Here is an 18,396-nt window from a genome sequence, read left to right on the forward strand (position 1 = left end):
GGTCATTTTTATGTACAACTTTATGTGGGGCTCTGGTATGTCTATGGTACAAAAATGTACAGCACTTGATCCCAAAGCCCTCAGAGCAGGAAGGGCATGGTGCCCAGGCCAGGCTTCTTATTAGGAAGTGTGGTCCTTGAGGTAGAGTCCAAGGGTGGGGTGGTGACCAGCACTCGTGGGGAGAGATTTCCTCCGGGAGAAATGCCAAAGGTCCAGAGTGTTCCTCACACCTCTCTGAAAAGAAAGGAGGTGGGTGTTAGGCAAAGTCAGATGTGGGGTGAAGAGTGAGGCTAAGTACCCTTCCTTGCCATGGCCCCTGCTCCGGTATTGCCCTCCTTCTATACTCTGTCCCCACTGACATCTTTGGTACCCCTCTCACTCCATACTGGCTTCTCCACCCCCTCCCAGGCCACCTTCCCTTCAGGACTTACGATGTGGACAGGGGGGTGTCCAGCTGAATGATGTGGGGCCCACGCATTCTCCGCAGTTGGACCCGGGTCAGCTTCTGAGGACTGTTGTTCCTCCGAGGCTCGGGGATGCCCTCAATCCTCTGGCTGGCCAGTTCTTCCCGGATCTCTCTGAGCATGTCCTCAGCCCGGAGAGGGCGAGGGGAGGGGGTGCAGTCAGGTCTCAGGAAGAGGGGCCCTTCTTCATCCCCTGAGGACTCCCAGGGGCTTTCCCCAGCAGAGTCAGTGTGGGTTGGGGATGGGGGGAGCTGTCTCCGAAGTTGGGCCCTATGCAGCGTTTCTGCTACCACATTCCCATCTACTGAGGTCCCGTCTTCTTCTTCAGACCAGGTTGGTGGATCTCGCCTGGGAAGGCTGCTTCCTCTTCGGATACCTTCCCCTGGCAGTTCAGGGGCGCTTTGGCGTTGAGGGGCTTGGGGGTTGGGAGGTTGAGGGCGCAAAGGAACATCTCGGAGGTCCAGGGTGGAGAAGGTGAGACGAGGGTCACGCCGAAGGGCCTGTGGGCGTAGACGGCTCACAGAATGGGGCCCCTTGGGGGAGCCTGGGATCAGGGTCCCATAGCCAGAGTCTGAAGTATCATCTGGTACCAACAGAGGCTCTTCATCCATGTCTTCTGTCACCACCAGCTGGGGGATGACGGTTGAGAACTCTGGAGTCCTACAATTTATAGGAAGAGTAAATGGTCAGAGTCGGGTGCTGAGGGGTCAAGTTCAAGTCCAGGAATTTTCCCTTGATCTTCCTATCCAGAAACAGCCCCTCCTCCAAACTTACTTTGGTACCACCTTTACAATGCATGATTATTTTCTCATCTTGCTGGCTAGACTGTAAGCTCCTCTAAGGTATTTTAGCCACAGCACCTGGCCCAGGACCTTGTACCAAGCAGGTGCTCAGCTATCTGCTGAAGGGTTCCTGAGCTCCCCTGAGGCAATCCCCCAGTGATGGATCTTTCTTCTCCTTAACCATGCTGCTGAACAGATGTGTTCCTGTGAACGAACCTCTCGCCCTCTCTGGATCCTTGCAGCTGCGACATTCTGCAAATCCCATACTGGCTCTCACTCTCCATCCCTGGCCTGGGGAGCCTGCTCCTCTCAAGGAGCTTGCGTCTCTTGTGTCTGTTTCTGTCACCCTGGCAACTGTTGACTAGTGCCAACCTGCTCCACTCTAACCCGTAGCCTGGGTTCCTCTGTCTATTTCCAATGTCCCCAGAAGCTGTGTTGCCACTTCTCTGCTGTGTGGGTTCCTCTCCCCTCTCTCCCTGCTTGCAGCCCCCCTACTTTGAGAGACTTGTGGTCCCTGTGGGTCTTACCTCCCTTCTGCGCTGCTCTGAGAGTCCTCCGGGGGAGGTGAGGAGGGCCTGGTGCGTGGGGCCTCCCGGTCCTGGTCCCGATAGAGAGCTAGGAGCTCCCTCTTCTGTTGGACATACTCCTCTGTCTTCAGCTTTTGCAGGGTGATCTGGGGTGGGCATACTTTCATTAAGAGCTCTCATTTATTGAGACTTGCTGTATGTCACCCATGTGCTAAGTGCTTTACATACATATTATTTCGTTTAATCTTCACAGATTATGACTATATTATGAAGGCTATGAGGCAGATATTATTTGTTACTCCTACTTTACTAGGGAAAAATGGAGACTCGGGATAAGTAACTGCCAAGGTCATGGGGCAAAAGAGAGTGGGATGGCGCCAGGAACTGAACCCTCCAACTGGCTCTGGGGGTGGGTGAGGTGAACAGAAGACCCCCTTTCCTGCTTGTGCGGTTCTTCCTGCTTCTTATGCCCCCTTGTTAAGCCCTCTATCCAGTCTCTTCCCTCCTTCAGGGAGCCCTCCCTGATATATGGTGATGGTGGTATAAGTGTTCTAAATGGTGGTGGGCCCTCAAATTACTCCTTCTCCTGCTGCCAGGGTGGGCAGGGTCAGGCTTTGTCCTCTGCTGTCCTTCAGAGATGAAAGCAAGACCGTCCCAAGAGGAATGGAGGAGGATACACTGTATTTTCTGTCTTCTTCCCTCAAAGTTTTCACACAGGTGCCCTCAGAACAAAATAGTGACATCTGAGAAGCACCTTACAGGGCACCTCCACATGCATGTGATCATTTGATACACACCATCACCCTGTAGGTTGGAAAGCATGGATATTAGCCCATTTTACAGATGAGAAAACAAGACTTAGAGAGACAAAGGGACTTGCTCAAGTCCCACGAGAAGAGAAGCAGAACTGGGACTGGGCCTTCTCTTTGAGTCCTGGTTCAGGAACTACATTGACTTTCAAGGGCAGCCTTAAAGGGCAGAGTTGCTAAAGGACATTTGCTTGGGGAGGGGGAGGGAAGGCAGCAGAACCCACAGACAGGTTGAAGGCACAGGCTGGGCAAAGGGAGGTCCTGGTGGCAGCTGCGGGCAGTGCTGGTATCAGTACTCACTGGTATGGCCATATCATTGTTAAAATATTGGAGTACTTCCATGCTGGTGAGCAAAGGGCTGCTGTCCAAGCCTCCTGCCTCCTTTCCCTAGGACTGGTAACCCCATCCTTCAAGATCCAGTGATAATATGTGGCACAGCAGGGGACCTCTAGCACACTCCCAAGCTCCCAAGATGCTCCACTTTAATTGGATGATGGCCATGCCATACTGGTGGTTAAATATTTTGATTATCTCTCCAGCTTAGGTATCTGAACCAGCAACTCTTGGACACCTGGACGTTCCCAAAGCCTCTCCAGAAACACGGGGTAGCTGGGTCAGGACAGTAGACATGTTGGAGAAATGGATGAACAGGGATAGGAAAATGACATCAGGTTTATATTGCAAGTTTCCTTTCTCTGGCTCTCCAGTCCCTCAGTCCTGTGAGTGACAAAGCAGTGCAAAGATTCTTAGCAGTCTCATAAGATTAGTCAGTTGGCCAAAGCAAGGGATGATGGTACCTGGGTGCAGAGAACCAGCACACCAGGGCCAGGTCCTGTGACCTCCTCCCTCATCTCCAATGTGGGAGGGAACAAGAAGCAAGGATGCTGGGTGGGGTTGTTCTTGGGGCCAGGGTGGAGTGGAGCAGCCTGCTTGTTGGGCTGAGATGACCTGCCCTTGGCTCCACATGACCCAAGTTCAATGGAGTGTTTGGGAAGTCCAGGATAGGATGGTGTGGGGAAGGAAAGAACTGGGAGGAAGGGGTGGGGTTTGTAAGGAACATCTAATACAAGTATCTCCATCAAACGTGCCCCTGGCAGTTGCCCCTGGCCCAACCCTAGGAAAAAGCAGGGAGGGAGGGGACCTGAGGCATCAGGGAATGGGGCTGTTTGAGGTCCCCCCCCAGACACCCCAAAGCTTCTCCAGCAACCCTGGGAGGATCTTCTCAGCTTGGGTAAGAGGAGAATCAAGTTGGGAAGGGAAGAGGAAATCGGTGCCTGAGCCAAAATGTGGCTCCTCTACAAAGCTGAGAAGAGGAAGGGAGGGCTCCCCCAGCATGATTCTTCTTTCTTTGCCCTGGTGGAAGACATAAGCCTTGAGAGGAAACACCTCTTCTCCCCACTGCCTCTGGGGTTCCTCCCAGATTCATCTGCTCCTCCCAAAGTTCCCAAGTGGACTAACACAGATCTCTCAAAGTGCCCACGAACTCTGAGCAGCTGTGAGGCCTTTCCCTAGTCAGCACCTAGCCCCGCCCAGGCGCCACTGATCACCTCCTTCTTCTAATGATAATTACAAACATTTATGGAGCGCCCATTAAGTGCTGGGCCTCATGCCAAGCAGCAACAATAATTGTCCCATCTCTCCTGCATGACTGTGCCCACTATCACTGCAATTCCCCAGATGGGGACTGGGCTTGGAGAGATGACATAACCCCTGCAAGAACACAGATAACAGGTGAGAGCTGGGCTCTGGCTATTACCTTAGCAGCCTGCTTCAGCTTCCTGCCAGTCATTTTTTGACCTCTGTCTCTGACAGCTTTTCTGTTCCTGTCACTGGTTCCTTTTTCCTCTTCCCAGTCCCTAACCATGGGCATTTCCCAGGATTTAGTCTGTCTTCCCTAGAGAAGCTATTTTTTTTTCCCCCTAAAAGTTTAAGCTGCCCTGGCTAGAGCTGCAGGGAATAAATCTACATCTACATTTCTGTGAGGGGGAGAAAGCAACAGTCCCACCCTTGAGTGGTTGCTCTATCAAGGGGACCAATAGATATTCCACTGCCTTTATCAGTTTACAAAGGCTGATGGCAATAGAGAGCAGTTTTCTTTAAGAATTCAGTGTGAAACAATAGCAGGACAAACTAATTTCAGTTTCAGTGTTTGTTTTGCTAAGGGAGGCCAGGGAGCTTGTGCACTGCTTGGTTATGTATCAGAAGTGACCTCCTTTCCTCTGTTAGCCAGGAGTGAGACTGCCCGAGGTAAATTAGTTTGAATAAAATCCCAATAGTTTGTAGTGGTCCCTTGGGGGTTCTAAAGGGAGGCGGGAGGGGGTGTCATTTTGGGACTGAGAACCAAAGGAAGAAGACAGAATTCTGACAGTGGGGTGGTGAAGGAAAGAGCCTCCTGTGAGGGCCCCCCACCTGGTGCCTTGGGGAGCCCTGTGGCTTGTTTTAGGTATTCAAGGAAGTGGCAGTCCTACAGGGTTGTAAGACACAAGATCTTGAGGTTCCGTCTTTAATTCTTATTTCATGCCTTTTTTTTTTAATGGCAAAATCCTCATATTTACTTTCTATTCTCCTAATTCATGGTTTTTAATACACTATTTAAACAGAGACTAAGTTCTGGATTTTCTTTTCTTAAATAAGCTCTCCACATTATGATATGATAGTATAGACGAGATTTCAGGAAGAATGCTTAAAATTATTTAAAGAGCAAGACTATTTTCACACATTTTCAAAAGTTCCAGAAGCCTTAATTACCTAATGTGCCAAGGACAAATCATTACTATCTATTCATTAAAGCAAGCCCTATGAGAACCACTAATTTGATTTTAACTGTAAAAATAATGAGGTTGCATTCTTTAGAAACAGTCTACATTAAGATTTCTTGCTTTGTTCAAAATGCCCTTTTTTTTTTTGGTAATTGAAGTATAATTGACATAACATTATATTACCTTCAGGTGTGCAGTGTAATGATTCAACATTTGTATAATGAAATAATCACCTTGGTAAGTCTAGTTAACATCTGTCACCATACGTTTCACAAAAAAAATTTTTTTCTCTTGTGTTAACAACTTTTAAGATCTACTCTCTTAGCAACTTTCATAGTTCATCCTTTGTCCACACCTGAACCCCAGGGCTGTGTTCTACACTTCCCAGAGTCCCTAAGGTATGTCCACTTGCCTAGCCCCCACCACATCACTTTCAAAGTGCTTCTGTTTAAAAGTTACTACTGCTCTAGACCCACCGCTCCCAGGAAGCAACAACCAACCCAACAGGTTTCTCTCTTTGTATTGATTTCATTTCACACAGAGGGGGCTGCCAAAGCTGTCTTTCAAAGGGGAAATCATCCTTTGTCCTCCCTAATCTGTGACCTGCATTCGGGTGCATTTACCTAGAGCTGGTAGCATGCTGCCTTGCTTAATCAGAATGACTTCTTGGGGGCGCCTGGGTGGCTCAATTGGTTAAGTGTCCAACTTCGGCTCAGGTCATGATCTTACGGTTGGTGAGTTCGAGCCCTGCCATCAGGCTCTGTGCTGACAGTGTGGAGCCTGGAGCCTGCTTCAGATTCTGTGTCTCCTTCTCTCTCTGCCCCTCCCCCGCTTGTGCTCTGTCTCTCATTGTCTATCAAAAATAAATAAAAATGTAAAAAAAATATTCAAAAAAAGAATGATTTTTTGGGCTCCTCTCTATGAGGCAAGGACTGCCATTATTTATGTCCATTTTGCAGGTGAAGAAATGGAAACTCAGCGGACCACATAACTCACCTAAGGTCACCCAGCTAGGAAGAGGTAGAACTGGTGTCTGAACCTGGAGTTTCTTGCATTCAATATAGGTTTTTATAATTTTTTTATTTTTAATTTTTTTAACGTTTATTTATTTTTGAGACAGAGACAGAGCATGAATGGGGGAGGGGCAGAGAGAGAGGGAGACACAGAATCGGAAGCAGGCTCCAGGCTCTGAGCCATCAGCCCAGAGCCCGACGCGGGGCTCGAACTCACGGACCGCGAGATCGTGACCTGAGCTGAAGTCGACGCTTAACCGACTGAGCCACCCAGGCGCCCCTCAATATAGGTTTTTAATCACAGTCTCCCAAAGGCTCCTCTTCCTTCTCTAGCTCCTTTCTCTAACCTGCCCCCCTCCAACTTTTCCCTTTTTTTTGCAACATGTCCCTAAGAATATGACACTAAACCTCAATATTTCACACTCAAACTAGTACAGTAAATCTCCTGCCACCAATCTCTCTTGCCTCCAGCCCACCTATCACGCTGCCAGCTATCAATTCAAGATGAACACACTGATTTCACCGTGGCATTCCCTTGTTCAAGAATCTATGGTGGCTCTCTCTTGTCAACCCAATTCAATTCAACCTTGTCCCGTCTGCCCTCTTCTGTAGCTTTTGGGGTCCTGTAAAACCTGGCCTCTCCTCACTTGTTCACATAAACCCTTGGCTCAGACTTAGACAGATGTGGTCACTGTCCCCAGAATAATCCAACCCAGTTGCTCCCTTGATTCTTTTCTTCCTGGTCTTCCCTATCCTTAAAAGGCCAATTCAAATCTTTACTTTTTGGCCATTCTGTTCCTATGGTGGGTTGAATAGAGGCTCCAGAAAGATATGTCTAGGTCCTCACCCCCAGAACCTGTAAATGTGACCTTACTTGGAAGAGGGGTCTTTGCAGATGTGTAAAGATCTTCAGTTAAGGATCTCAAGATGAGATTATCCTGGATTTAGGGTGTCTGTACAAGAGACAGGAAAGGGAGATTTGTACACAGAGACAGACCGAGAGGAAGGCCACATGAAGACAGAGGCAGAGACTGGAGTGAGGCAGTCATGAGCTAAGGAACACCAGAAGCTCCCAGAAGCTGGAAGAGGCGACCAACATCTGGCCTCCAGAACGGTGAGACAATGTTTCTGTTGCTTTAAGCCATTAAGTTTATGGTAACTAGTACAGCTCCATTTGGATCTTTTGAATTCCTCTAGCTTTTATCACATGAATCTGCCCTGTTAAACACCTTCTCTCGATCCTTGTCATCGATAGGACAAAGTTCAAGTTCCTTAGCATAGCACCCAGTAGTAGACATGAGCTGGTAGTACCTACCCCCTGGCCTCTCTGCCACTATGCCTGCTCTGTCCTGGTAATATCAACTATGAGGCCAGTGGTTTTCTCAACACACACACAGTTTCATGTTTCCCACATTTGCACAATCTGCTTCTCCATCTGGAATAACTTTCCTTCCCATCCTTGTTCTCCTCACGAACTCCTAGATGTCCCTCCAAACAGGGCTCAGACAATAGCCTCTCTGTGAAAGTATCTCAGCAGACCTCCCTCTGCAATGTCCCCTTTCCCAACCAACACACCAGACAGAATGAATTACTCCCTTCTTGGTCATAGTTCCATTCTGTGTTTTCTATTATCTGTACACTAATATAATTTGTACCCTAATGGAACATAGTTCCATTCTATGTTTCTATTATTTGTACACTAATTTGTCCAGCTAGGCTGCAGTGCATATTCCGGGTGGGGGTGGGGGTGGGGGTGGGGGGGGAGGGGAGTGGTGTTTTATTCTTTTCTGATTCCCTAGCACCCAGCAAGTGCTCCATTAATGTTGAACGGAAGATGAAGTTCAGAAGATCATGGTTTCAGGGTACAAAAGCCTTTAGGGGACACTGTCTTGGGCTCTCCCAGTGACTGGCACAGTAGCTGGCCAAAGGCTTTCTTTCATGCTCTTGTCAAGGCTGTGTCTCCCTCCTGAGGGCCCAAACCAGACTGAACCTGCATCCACCTCAGCCTCTTTCTCTTCCTCCCTCCCTCTTGTGCTCCCGTTTCTGACCTCCAAGGGCCCCTCCCCGCTCTCTACTCCTGGCTTTCACATACCTGGGCCTTCTGGGTCTTCTCTAGCCACCGGGCACGGTCTGCAGCATTGGGACAGTGCACAACGAGGGCACTGGAGACGCACTGGAATTCAGTGAGATGGATCACCAGGAAGCTGTCTGGGTAGAGAAGGTGAAGGTCTGCTCAAGGGCTAGACCATATTTGATCCCCATCCTGACTGCTCCTTCCTCTTGCCAAGAGGAAAGGAGAAGGAAAGTGTCCCCGCAGGAGAGACATACTAGGGTCTCGGAGTGGTCGGCACACAAGCTTCTCCAGCATGAGTGGGGGACGGATAACCTTGGCTTTGTCTGCCTTGCGTTGGGGCTTGGTCACCAGCAGCACATCAGAGAAGAGGAACAGGTGCACATCCAGCTGGGAGGCAGGTGTCAGAGAGAGACAAGGGTCAGCTGGAGCAGGGGAAGGGTGGCACATGGACTGGGGCTCCCGCATGGTGTGCGTGCATGGGTGCACATGTGCACAAGGGACAGAACCATGGAACGCTAGAGCTGGAAGGGATGTCACTTTGGTCCCATCTCTTGTCTTACAGGCTGATTCAGGGGCGTACAGACAAGCAGAGCTGAGCCACAGCACGTCCCTTCTCAACACACACAGACACACAAACATCTCTTTGCCCAATTCCAGCTTTTCTGACTCTTATCCTGTGTCCTGGCACCCCTCCCTTCTCTTCGTCTACCGGCCGTCTTCTCTGGTCTTCCCCGTAGCCCCTCACCTTCCCTTCTCGCCCCTCCTTCACTCGCACGGGTCCCTCCAGCAGCAGCTGCCTGGTGTGCTCGGGAGCGACCCCCAGCATGGGCGACATCAGGTCCAGGGTGCAGAATGGACGCAGGTTCTGAGGGACACAGCGCGGAGAGGATCACTGCCTCCCCCTCCCCCTCCCAGCCACCATGGGTCTTTGTTCTATCACCAGCACCTTCTCCCCTCATCCTTGCCTTCTTGGAGGGAGAGGAAGCAGCCAGTAATTCCTTTTCACTCTTTAGAACTCTGACCCTCAGCCCCTCCTCATGGCGAAGGAATGGTGGGCACGGGCCCTCTATGCCACCTCTGCCCCTTAGCCTCCAGGCCTCTGCTTCATCTTCTTTCCCAGGGACCTTGTTTTGCTGAGCCCCCTCCCCCCTGCCCTCCCTCACCTTCTCCACCTCCTCGCTGGATGGCTCCAGCACTTCGTAGGGCCCAATGCGTTGGGCTGCAGCCACCAAGCTCTCCTGCTCTTCCCCTTGGCGCACCTGTTTATTGACGTATCGCAGGAATGACTCCACAGCGGCAATCTAGGTGACGGGCGGGGTGTGGAAGAAGGAACAGCTCACCTCCTTACCCCGTACATCTCACCCCACCAATGACAACCCAGGCGGCTGGTCGGTGCCACACTGGCACGTACGTATGAGGAAAGAGACCCTTAAGAGCCTTAAGAGTTCCGGGAAATCAGTTCCCACACACCAGCCCCCAGCGCCCAAGGCACGGCCCTGCCAGGCCACATACCATGGCGCTCAGGCCCTCCCGGGCATGTGCCTCAGGGCTCCTCTTAAGCACAGCCTGGAGCAGCAGCGGGTACTTGGTGATGCGCTGGTGGGGCTTGATGAGTAGGTCACCCAGCATCTGCCTCCCCGAGCGCTTGTGCTTCTCACACCACTGCCAGCAGAGGAGGGCAGGGGGTCAGGAGTCTGAAGGCCCCTTGCCGCCCCATTCTATCGCTGGACTCAGCTTTGGACCCAGCTGGAGATGCCAGATGATCTGGTTGTTTCAGGTCCACCCCAGCCCCCTTCCCAGGCGCCCTCTCTCCCACCTGCACAAAGGAATGGAAGAGAGGATTGTTGTCTTGCTGTTCCTGGGCATAAGCCATGGTCTGCTTCACTTGCAGGCAGTATTGGACATAGGGCTGGAACCGCTGGCTGAACTGAGGGGACAGATACGGGCAGGCAGGGGGAAGAAGGTCATGAAATACAGGCTCCAGCTGCAGAACACGGGGAGCACGGAGGAGAGAGCCTCCCACCGACCCTTAGTCCAGTTGGTGCCAATCCCTACCCTCCATGACGCTCTCCCCCGTGACTGCCAGCCCCACCCTCTGGGTTCCAGGGAGAAACTGAGATCCCAGGAGGCTGACCCATGGCCACTCTCTGAGCTCCTATGCACGGCCCCTACTGTACCCTGCTTCTCTGGACGGACTCTCCTGTCATCAATAATTCAGCTGGAATGTTTTCAGGACACAGCAGGTCTCGTTTCACACAGAGGTGGGTAGTGACCTGAGGCTTGCCCAGAAGCCCTATTCCTATGGAAGGGGGTACCAATGGCTCCCAGGAGACTGTCTCCCCACCTCTGTCCCCTATTCTGGCTCTGCAAGGCCCGCATTTTCTTGATTGGGTAACACCGTGGAAGAAAGTCTGACCCCAGGCCCCTTGCTTTCTTTCTTTCTTTCTTTTTTTATTTTTTAAATTTTTTTAATGTTTTATTTATTCTTGAAAGAAAGAGAGACAGAGCATGAGTGAGGGAGGGGCACAGCAAGAGAAGGACACAGAATCTGAAAAAGACTCCAGGCTCTGAGCTGTCAGCACAGAGCCCGACATGGGGCTCAAACTCACAAGCTGTGAGATCATGACCTGAGCCGAAGTCGGACGCTCAACCAACTGAGCCACCCAGGCACCCCAGGGCTCTTGCTTTCTTATTACATTTCTCCATGCTCTGGGTGCCCTGTGGCCTTTTATACCCCCCCACCCCCAGCCAGTTGCCCAGGGGATGCCTTGCTTCAGCCCCATTCTTCTTGCAGCTGTTTGTCAGAGGCTTTCTGGCCAAGAAGTAAGATTGTATAGTTAAGAGATTCAGTGGAACCCTTCTCTGAGATAGCTGCATTTCATTTCAAAAGAGTCACCAAAAGACCAAAGAACTTTTGGGACAGAGGTCGTATCGGTGGAATGAAGGGCAGGAGGTGAGGTGATATTCTGGGGGTGGGGGCGTGCCCTCAGACTCCCCCAACTCCCAGAAGGGTTTGAGTGGCACAGGCTGATCCTGCAGACAGGATCTCTCTGGGCTCTCCCAGGCCCGCCCCAGCCACACGTGGCCCTTTGCCATGCCTTACCGTCAAGAAGCCGTCTTGTAGACTGACAGGGTCCAGAGGCTGGCCTGAGGCTCGAGCCTCCCCCAGGGTGGGCCCCAGCACCTCCTCCCAAAATCTCTTGTGGACTCGAATCAGGCTGGGGACATTTCCAAACAGGGTCTCAGCTGATACCTGGAGGAGGGAGCAGAGCTTAGTCACAAGCTTTGGCAGGTCACTGTCAGGCAGCACTGGCCGTGGACAGGCAAGGAACCATAAGCTTGGATGAAACTTGCGGGGGAGCTGAGAGATGGAAGGGGCTGGAGCTTTCCCTTCTATTTCTCTGGCACATTGGCGCAGCTGTGCTGAGCACCGGAAAAGAGCAGAGGCCAGTCTGCTTGGGGTCGAGAGCAGGAAGGGGACCAGGGAGGGCAGGGGGTGTCCTAGAAAACAGAGAATTTGGACAGCAGCCTGTGGGGCTCTCTGCAAGCCCACTCCCACTCTGCGGGCTCAGGGCTTGGGGTGTGGAGGGTCCTCCAGAGTACCCACTCACCTCGGTCAGGAGCCCCACTCGCTGCAAGTTCAGCAGGCCGGCGGCCAGGAGCTGGATGCAGGGAAAGATGAGAGTCTCAGCACCTGACCTCTACCTTTCGGACCCCAGCCTAGTCCTCTGAAGTGTCTCTACCTCCAGATTTACCACTGCTAACCTTCTTCCTAAGATCCCGGGGAGGTCTCCAATGGGGGGGATCTCTCAGCTGCCTGTCCCCCACCCCTACCTTCCTCCCACCCCCTGCCATGGTCCTCCCTTCTTGGCCTGGGGGAATGGGGGACAATGCAAGGGAGATGGGTAAGTGGCTGAGGTGGGGGCCTGGGCTGGAGCTGGGGGCAGCTCACGTCGGTCATGATTTTGAGCTTCCGCACATAGATCAGCTCGGTGGTCAGCAGCTCCCACAGTGCTTCCTGTTGGTGGCAAAGCTCCCGGCTCATCTCCTGGGGTAGGGACAGTGCTGGCTCAGTTGGGGGAATAATGACAAGAACAGCAGCTGTCATCTGTTCAATGCTACTAGATCTACTTCATAGATGACCTTTTAATCCTCAAGTGTGTAGATGATGTTATCCCCATTTGACAGATGAACCAACTGAGGCTCAAAGAGGTTTACAGTCTTGAGCAAGGTCTCACTAGTCAGTGGCAGAACTAGGAGTTGAACCCAGAATGAGATGTCTCCAAATGCTTTCCCCATGTGACCCCACTTCCCAAGGCCTTTCTCTCTTCCAGGGCAGAGGGGAGGTATATGTGTGCGTCTGTGACACCACAGGGACCGACACTGTGTTCCAGGCCTACCTTGTGCCCAGGCACCAGCTCCTTCCAGGACTTCTCAATGACCAGGCCACTGTCAGTGCCCTCTCCTATCTCCCAGTGCTGACGGTCCTCAGGGGGCAGGCGGGGCATCCCAAACATGCTGAATGTATGCAGCCTCATCTCCAGTTGTTGGGCCTTGGGGACTTCCTGGGAGAGCCAAGAAGGGGACCAGTCCTGGCCATGTCCTGTGCACCCAGACCCCTGGTCTGGGGAGGGCTGCATGTGCGTGTGTGTGTGTGCGTGTGTGTGTGTGTCTGAGAATGGGAGGTGGCAAGCAGCACTATCTGTGAGTGGGGACACGGAGGCCTGGGGGACAGGGGTTGACCCTGGCTGGGATTACAGGCAAAAGGGCATCGCTGAAACACGGATGGAGACGTACCTTGGTCTCCAGAAAGGTGCCTGACAGAGGAGTCTGACCTAGGCTCTCTGACCAGAAAGATACTTTGTAGGGCCCTTCTGAGGCAGAACCCTTTAGAGGGACCTTTGGGTGGAGACCAGACAGGACTAGGGAACCAGTGGTCTCAGGCAACATTTTGACATTTGCCTCTAAAATGAACATTTTTATGAGGCAGCATGGTTTGGAGATGCATCCTTGAGAGGGTCTCTAGACAGAACCGGATCCAGCTTCTTGGAGGAGCTGGCCATGCTCTTGGCCCTGACCATCTGTGGAGGACCCCATGGCTTGGCTATGAGCATGGGAATGGGAGAAGAGGGGCCCCTCACCTTGAGTTTGGGGGAGTGTGGTGGGCCAGCCCCCAAATAGCCTCCATGCCTCTTCTCATGCTCTGGCTCTCGCAACTTCAGGGGAGACAGGCCTCGGACCTGGCCGGAACCCTTGGCAAAGGGGACGTAGTCTTGGAAGCGCCGGCGACTGGGATCCTGGAGGAGGAGGAGTAGGGTAAGTTCTTAGAGGGGCCTCCCTTTTCCCAGAAGTCCCAGGGTGGTAGTGGGGGCTTGACTCCAGACGGTGTCCCTCACCGCTGCAGGCAGGGCGGGCTCACCTCTCCCCTCAAACCAGTTTGATGTGAGCCACTCCTGCCCTGAGTCACAGCACCTGCTGCCAGGGAGGCCAAGCGGAGCTGGGCAGGGGCATGCCAGCTTGGCTCCCCTAGTGGGCCCAGGGGCAGAAGTGGGGGGCCTACTGTAGAGCAGGCGCACAGGCACCTACACGCCTGGGCTCTGGTGTGTGTGTCCCCCAGCATCTGCCCACTCACAGGCGTGCTTCCTGTACCATGGGCTTGCGTTGCACAGTGCATTCTGGGTCCCTCGCAGCTTTCCTTGCATGTGGGGATGAGGGAGCACGCATGTGCGGCCTCCCCCCCCCCCCCAGGGGCATGCAGCCTGTGTCCTTTCCAGTTGGGAGTGGCTGCCCTTCTACATGAGAGATTGAGACCAAACGCAGGCCACACACACGTCCTCCCTCCCCCCCCCCCCCCCCACCCCGGGGCAGGCCTGGTCACATTCCTTGATCTGCCTGTGGCCTGACTAACACTGCGTACTTCCTAGTCTCCCTTCCTGCCCTCAGCCTGGGAGAGTCCCTAGCCATCCTCTTTGTCTCCCAGGGCAAAATCCTCTTCCAGTAAGACAGGGGATACCCCAGCTGGAAGCAGAACTGTTCTCAAGGTGACGGGGTAGCTTGGAGGCTGAGGGAAACACTGCTTGGCCTCCACACCCCTTTTCTTGGTCAGCATTTGAGGCAGGCCAGGAGGGCAGAGCAGTGGTGAAGCCCAGGCAGGCCTCCGCACCCCTCCCCGCTTGCAGAGTAGGGACATCCAGGACCTTTGCTCTTCCTTCAGTGCTGACTCAGAGGGAGCAGGTCTCAGGGAGCCCACAGGCTCCTCCCAGGTAGAGGCGGGAGTCTGGGAGGTACCAACCCCAAGGGTTGATACATGCCACTCTCCACCACCCCCCACCCCTCACCTCCATGCCTCAGACCTGTCTAACAGCACCTCTTCTGAGGACCTGGCTTCTCCTGGCTCTCTGCCTCACCTGCAGCATCTGTCTGGGATGGGTGTGGAGTCCTGGGAGTCTGGCCCAACCCTGCCCTCCTCTCCCTCACAAGCCAGGAAAGAAGGTAGGGGTGAGGGACAGGAATAGAGCAGCCCATGAACCTGCAAGATAGACCTGAAAGCCTTGGTATCCTCCCTCTGCCCCACCCAGGTCATTTTGGGGGCAGCCTGGACTCACCAGCACAGGCCCTCCTCGGGGATAGAGACTGCCAGCAGGATTCTGGGTGGTGGCCCGATGCCGGCCTCCATAAGTCTCAATGCGGGAGGCCACAAGTCCTTGGAGGGGACCATCATCTGGAAGAGCAAAGGTCTGCATCTTTTCTCTCCTGGGTCACCTCGGAAGGGTCATAGCTTCAATGTCCAGGAGAAAAGGGTCCCCTGAGGCTGTACAGAGAAAATAGAGAAATGGAAGGGCCAGCCTTGATCAGTGGGTGGCTCCAGGTTGGAGACCAAGGGACGGAAGAAGGAAAGATGATGGAGTGGGGGAGGAAGGAACAAGAGCTTGTCACTTATTGTGGGGGCATAACTGCCTGTGACATGGTGGAGTTGGGTAGGACCCCACATGCTGGGTGGAAGCCCCCTTGGAGCTATGCCTCCTTCCTCACGTGTATGCACATTTGGGGTACAGTCTTCCTCGTCTGCCTCAAAGGATGCTTGCAGTCCTGAGTAGCTGGGAGCAAGAGCCATAGGCAGGTCCCCAGGCTTCCTGGATGCCCCCTTCCAGTGGGGGTATTTCTTTTGCACCTAGCCACCCACCCCCAGCCCGGGGAAGAGCTGCAGGGAGAACACGGGGTGGGGGGCACTGGACACTGAACCACCTGCCTACTGTTTTTGTACAGCCCGAAAGCTAAGAATGCTTTTCACGTGTTTGAATGGTTGGGAAGAAAAATCAAAAGAAGAATAATATTCCAGGACACATGAAAAGTGTACAAAACTCAAATCTCAAGGTCCCTAAGTAAAGTTTTAGTGGAACACAGCCACATTTACTCCCTTCCAACTGTCTACCACTGCTTTATTGCTAGTTGTGACAGAGACAGTTCCTATAGGCTTCAAGTCTGACATACTTACTCTCTGGCCCTTTATTCAAAGTTTGCCTACCCCTGACTGGACCCTCCTGGCCACAGACAAGGAGGTGAGGGAAGGCAGCTAGCAGGCCGCTGGGCTTACAGACAGAGGCAAGGGGCAGGAGGGTATGTTTGGTGCTCCCCAGCCTCTGGGAACACCTCCAGAGAGCCGAGCCCGGAGCCAGGTCGGGGGGTCCATCACTTCCCCGTAAACCTGGATAGAGGACCTACCCTTTGAGTGGGCAGGGCCTGGAGAGCAGAGGCCTTCTAAGTAGCTGCTTGTGCCCCTCCAGATGGGCCTGAGGCCCCTGCTCAGCTCCTTACTTTTCTCCGGTTTATGAGCAAGGGAGGAAAACGTTCATTGTCCCCCAGGTCCCCTCCCAACAATCATCTCTTCAAGGGCTGCCTGTCTCTCTCCCTCTTCCTACCCCCGGACCTTTTCGAGCTCTGACGCGGGCTTCCCTTCCCTTCTCGCCCCCGCGCCGCCAGCCTCGGCCCCCCCCCCCCCCCGCCCCGCCCCCGTCCGTCCGGCTCGCAGCCGCTCACCTGTGCCCGCAGGTGTCCCAGCGCCCGCCGCCCGCGCCGCCGGCCCCCCGCCCGCGGGGCTCCCGGTCGCCGACGGCTGCTCCGGCAATGCCAGCCCCGCAGCCAGGCCTGGGTCTGGGACCGAGCGGCCCGCGGGACCCGGGCAGCACAGGGCCGGGCCGGGAGGGAAGGTGGAGGGAGAGGGGCGGGGACGCGGGCTGGCACCGCCCTCTCACCGCGGGCTCTGGACCGGCTGTGCCGCGAGGGCACCCGTGGGGCCCCGGGGACGGAGGGTGTCGTGCCAGGGACGCAGCCACCTCTCCCCGGGCCAGGAGAGCTCACTGCGCAGCCCCCCCCTCCCCTCCCTCCTTCGCACCCGAACTCACCAGCTACCCGGACTGTGCGCAACTTGGAACCGCGCGCCACCCTCCGGCCCTGCTCTCCCGGCCAGACCCCTGCGAGGCGCCAGAGTAATGAGGCATAAATGCGAGGCTGGGCGTCGCGGCAGGCGGTGGTGAGGGTAAGGACCGAGTGATCTTTGGCGCCCACCTGGCTTTCAGGTGCAGCGAGTGGCCGGCTATCCCCTCCTCCCCCAGCCTTATCTTCCTCCTTTAACTGGGCAGGGGAGTGGGACTGCCAGTAGAAGGGGTACAGGGGCCCGGGTTCTCTGGCTGAGTCCAAAGTGTGACCCTTATCTCTCACATGCCTGCCCTGGCCATCGGGTCGAAAGCTGTCTCTGGACTTTGCCTTTGCTCCTGGGATGGCACTTGGTGCCCCGCTGAGGCCGGACCCGGCACTTCTCCCACCACCCAGGACTAGGGGCGGGTGGACAGGGGTATCAGATGGGGACACCCTCACACTTCACTGGCACACAGGCACATCCCAAGTTTCACAAGGACCATCCTGGCACCTGCAGTGGCTGCTGACATGGTCACTGTTCCAGCAAGGGCTCTGGCTGGACATTACACGAAAGGACCACATTTTTACATCCCCAAATCGTGACCCATCACCCGGCTGAAGCGCTGGATATTGGAAATTAGAAGTGTCCACGGATGCGGGGTCGTTATAACCTTACAATCATGAAGCCAAAGAGCCTGTAGTGGTGGGGGCTGGGCAGTCTTCCTCCCACAGATCAGCCATGCAGCGATGGGTACGACTCCTTCCATTTGTAGAACATTCTGAAATTCATGAAACATTTTCAAAAGTATAATTTCATTACATCACTAGGGGAAAGGGTCTCCATTCTTCTCTCCCTTCTGACATACTTTTTTTTAACGTTTATTTATTTTTGAGACAGAGAGAGACAGAGCATGAACGGGGGAGGGTCAGAGAGAGAGGGAGACACAGAATCCGAAACAGGTTCCAGGCTCTGAGCAGTCAGCACAGAGCCCGACACGGGGCTCGAACCCATGGACCGCGAGATCGTGACCTGAGCCGAAGTCGGACGCTTAACCAACTGAGCCACCCAGGCGTCCCTCTTCTGACATATTAAACACACAAATGATTGGAAGTGTTCTAGTCCTTACTCCAATGATTCCGTTTTGTTTGGGAGAGAAGTCTTTTTCATTCCATGGCTTCTAATTTCATCCACTCTCCTTATATTTGCTCCTTCAATATTCTCTTTTTTCTGAGCATGCTGTTACGGGATTGCTCTGTTGTTTTGGAAGAGTACCTCTAGCTCCCTGCGTCCTACCTCCTGTTTCCTGCCTCCCAGTTGATCAAGATTAGTTTTAGGGAGAGGAGCTGAGTAGGGCAGGAACTGTAGTGGAAAGAAGCCCCGTTCTTTTCCATTCACACCGTGTGTGTGTGTGTGTGTGTGTGTGTGTGTGTGTGTGAGAGAGAGAGAGAGAGAGAGAGACAGAAACACAGAGAGAGAGAGACACAGAGAGACAGAAAGAGACAGAGATTCAGGGATGACAAGAATAGCCATGAGGGAAAGACAGCTAATAAAC

At 53.7% G+C, this 18,396-nt stretch overlaps 1 protein-coding gene and 1 long non-coding RNA gene across 4 annotated transcripts in view; one reads left to right on the forward strand and one right to left on the reverse strand.

The window, feature by feature from the left end:
• LOC147579373 (uncharacterized) overlaps positions 1–18,396 on the forward strand; it is a 270,292-nt gene that overhangs the window by 102,406 nt on the left and 149,490 nt on the right. The window lies entirely within an intron of this gene.
• Positions 3–17,093, reverse strand: PLEKHG6 (pleckstrin homology and RhoGEF domain containing G6). 3 transcript variants are annotated; one of them, XM_086714254.1, is made up of 16 exons: positions 16,831–17,093; positions 15,034–15,239; positions 13,570–13,725; positions 12,829–12,993; positions 12,381–12,476; positions 12,040–12,090; positions 11,532–11,681; positions 10,245–10,355; positions 9,941–10,090; positions 9,592–9,729; positions 9,174–9,293; positions 8,683–8,815; positions 8,447–8,562; positions 1,774–1,919; positions 432–1,124; positions 3–234 (listed from the first exon to the last, which is right to left on the reverse strand). In XM_086714254.1, the coding sequence occupies exons 2-16, from the start codon at positions 15,169–15,171 to the stop codon at positions 225–227; spliced, it is 2,373 nt and encodes a 790-aa protein (XP_086570380.1). In that variant the 5' UTR covers positions 15,172–15,239; positions 16,831–17,093; the 3' UTR covers positions 3–224. The 3 variants fall into 3 exon arrangements, with proteins under 3 accessions (XP_086570380.1, XP_086570379.1, XP_025786404.1); XM_086714253.1 differs by lacking the exon at positions 16,831–17,093 and adding an exon at positions 16,466–16,639; XM_025930619.2 differs by lacking the exons at positions 3–234; positions 16,831–17,093 and adding an exon at positions 16,466–16,641 and having other exon boundaries at positions 428–1,124.

This window comes from Puma concolor, chromosome B4 (assembly GCF_028749965.1).
Source record: "Puma concolor isolate L17-30 chromosome B4, mPumCon1.1.hap2, whole genome shotgun sequence".
Classification (NCBI taxonomy): Eukaryota; Metazoa; Chordata; class Mammalia; order Carnivora; family Felidae; genus Puma; species Puma concolor.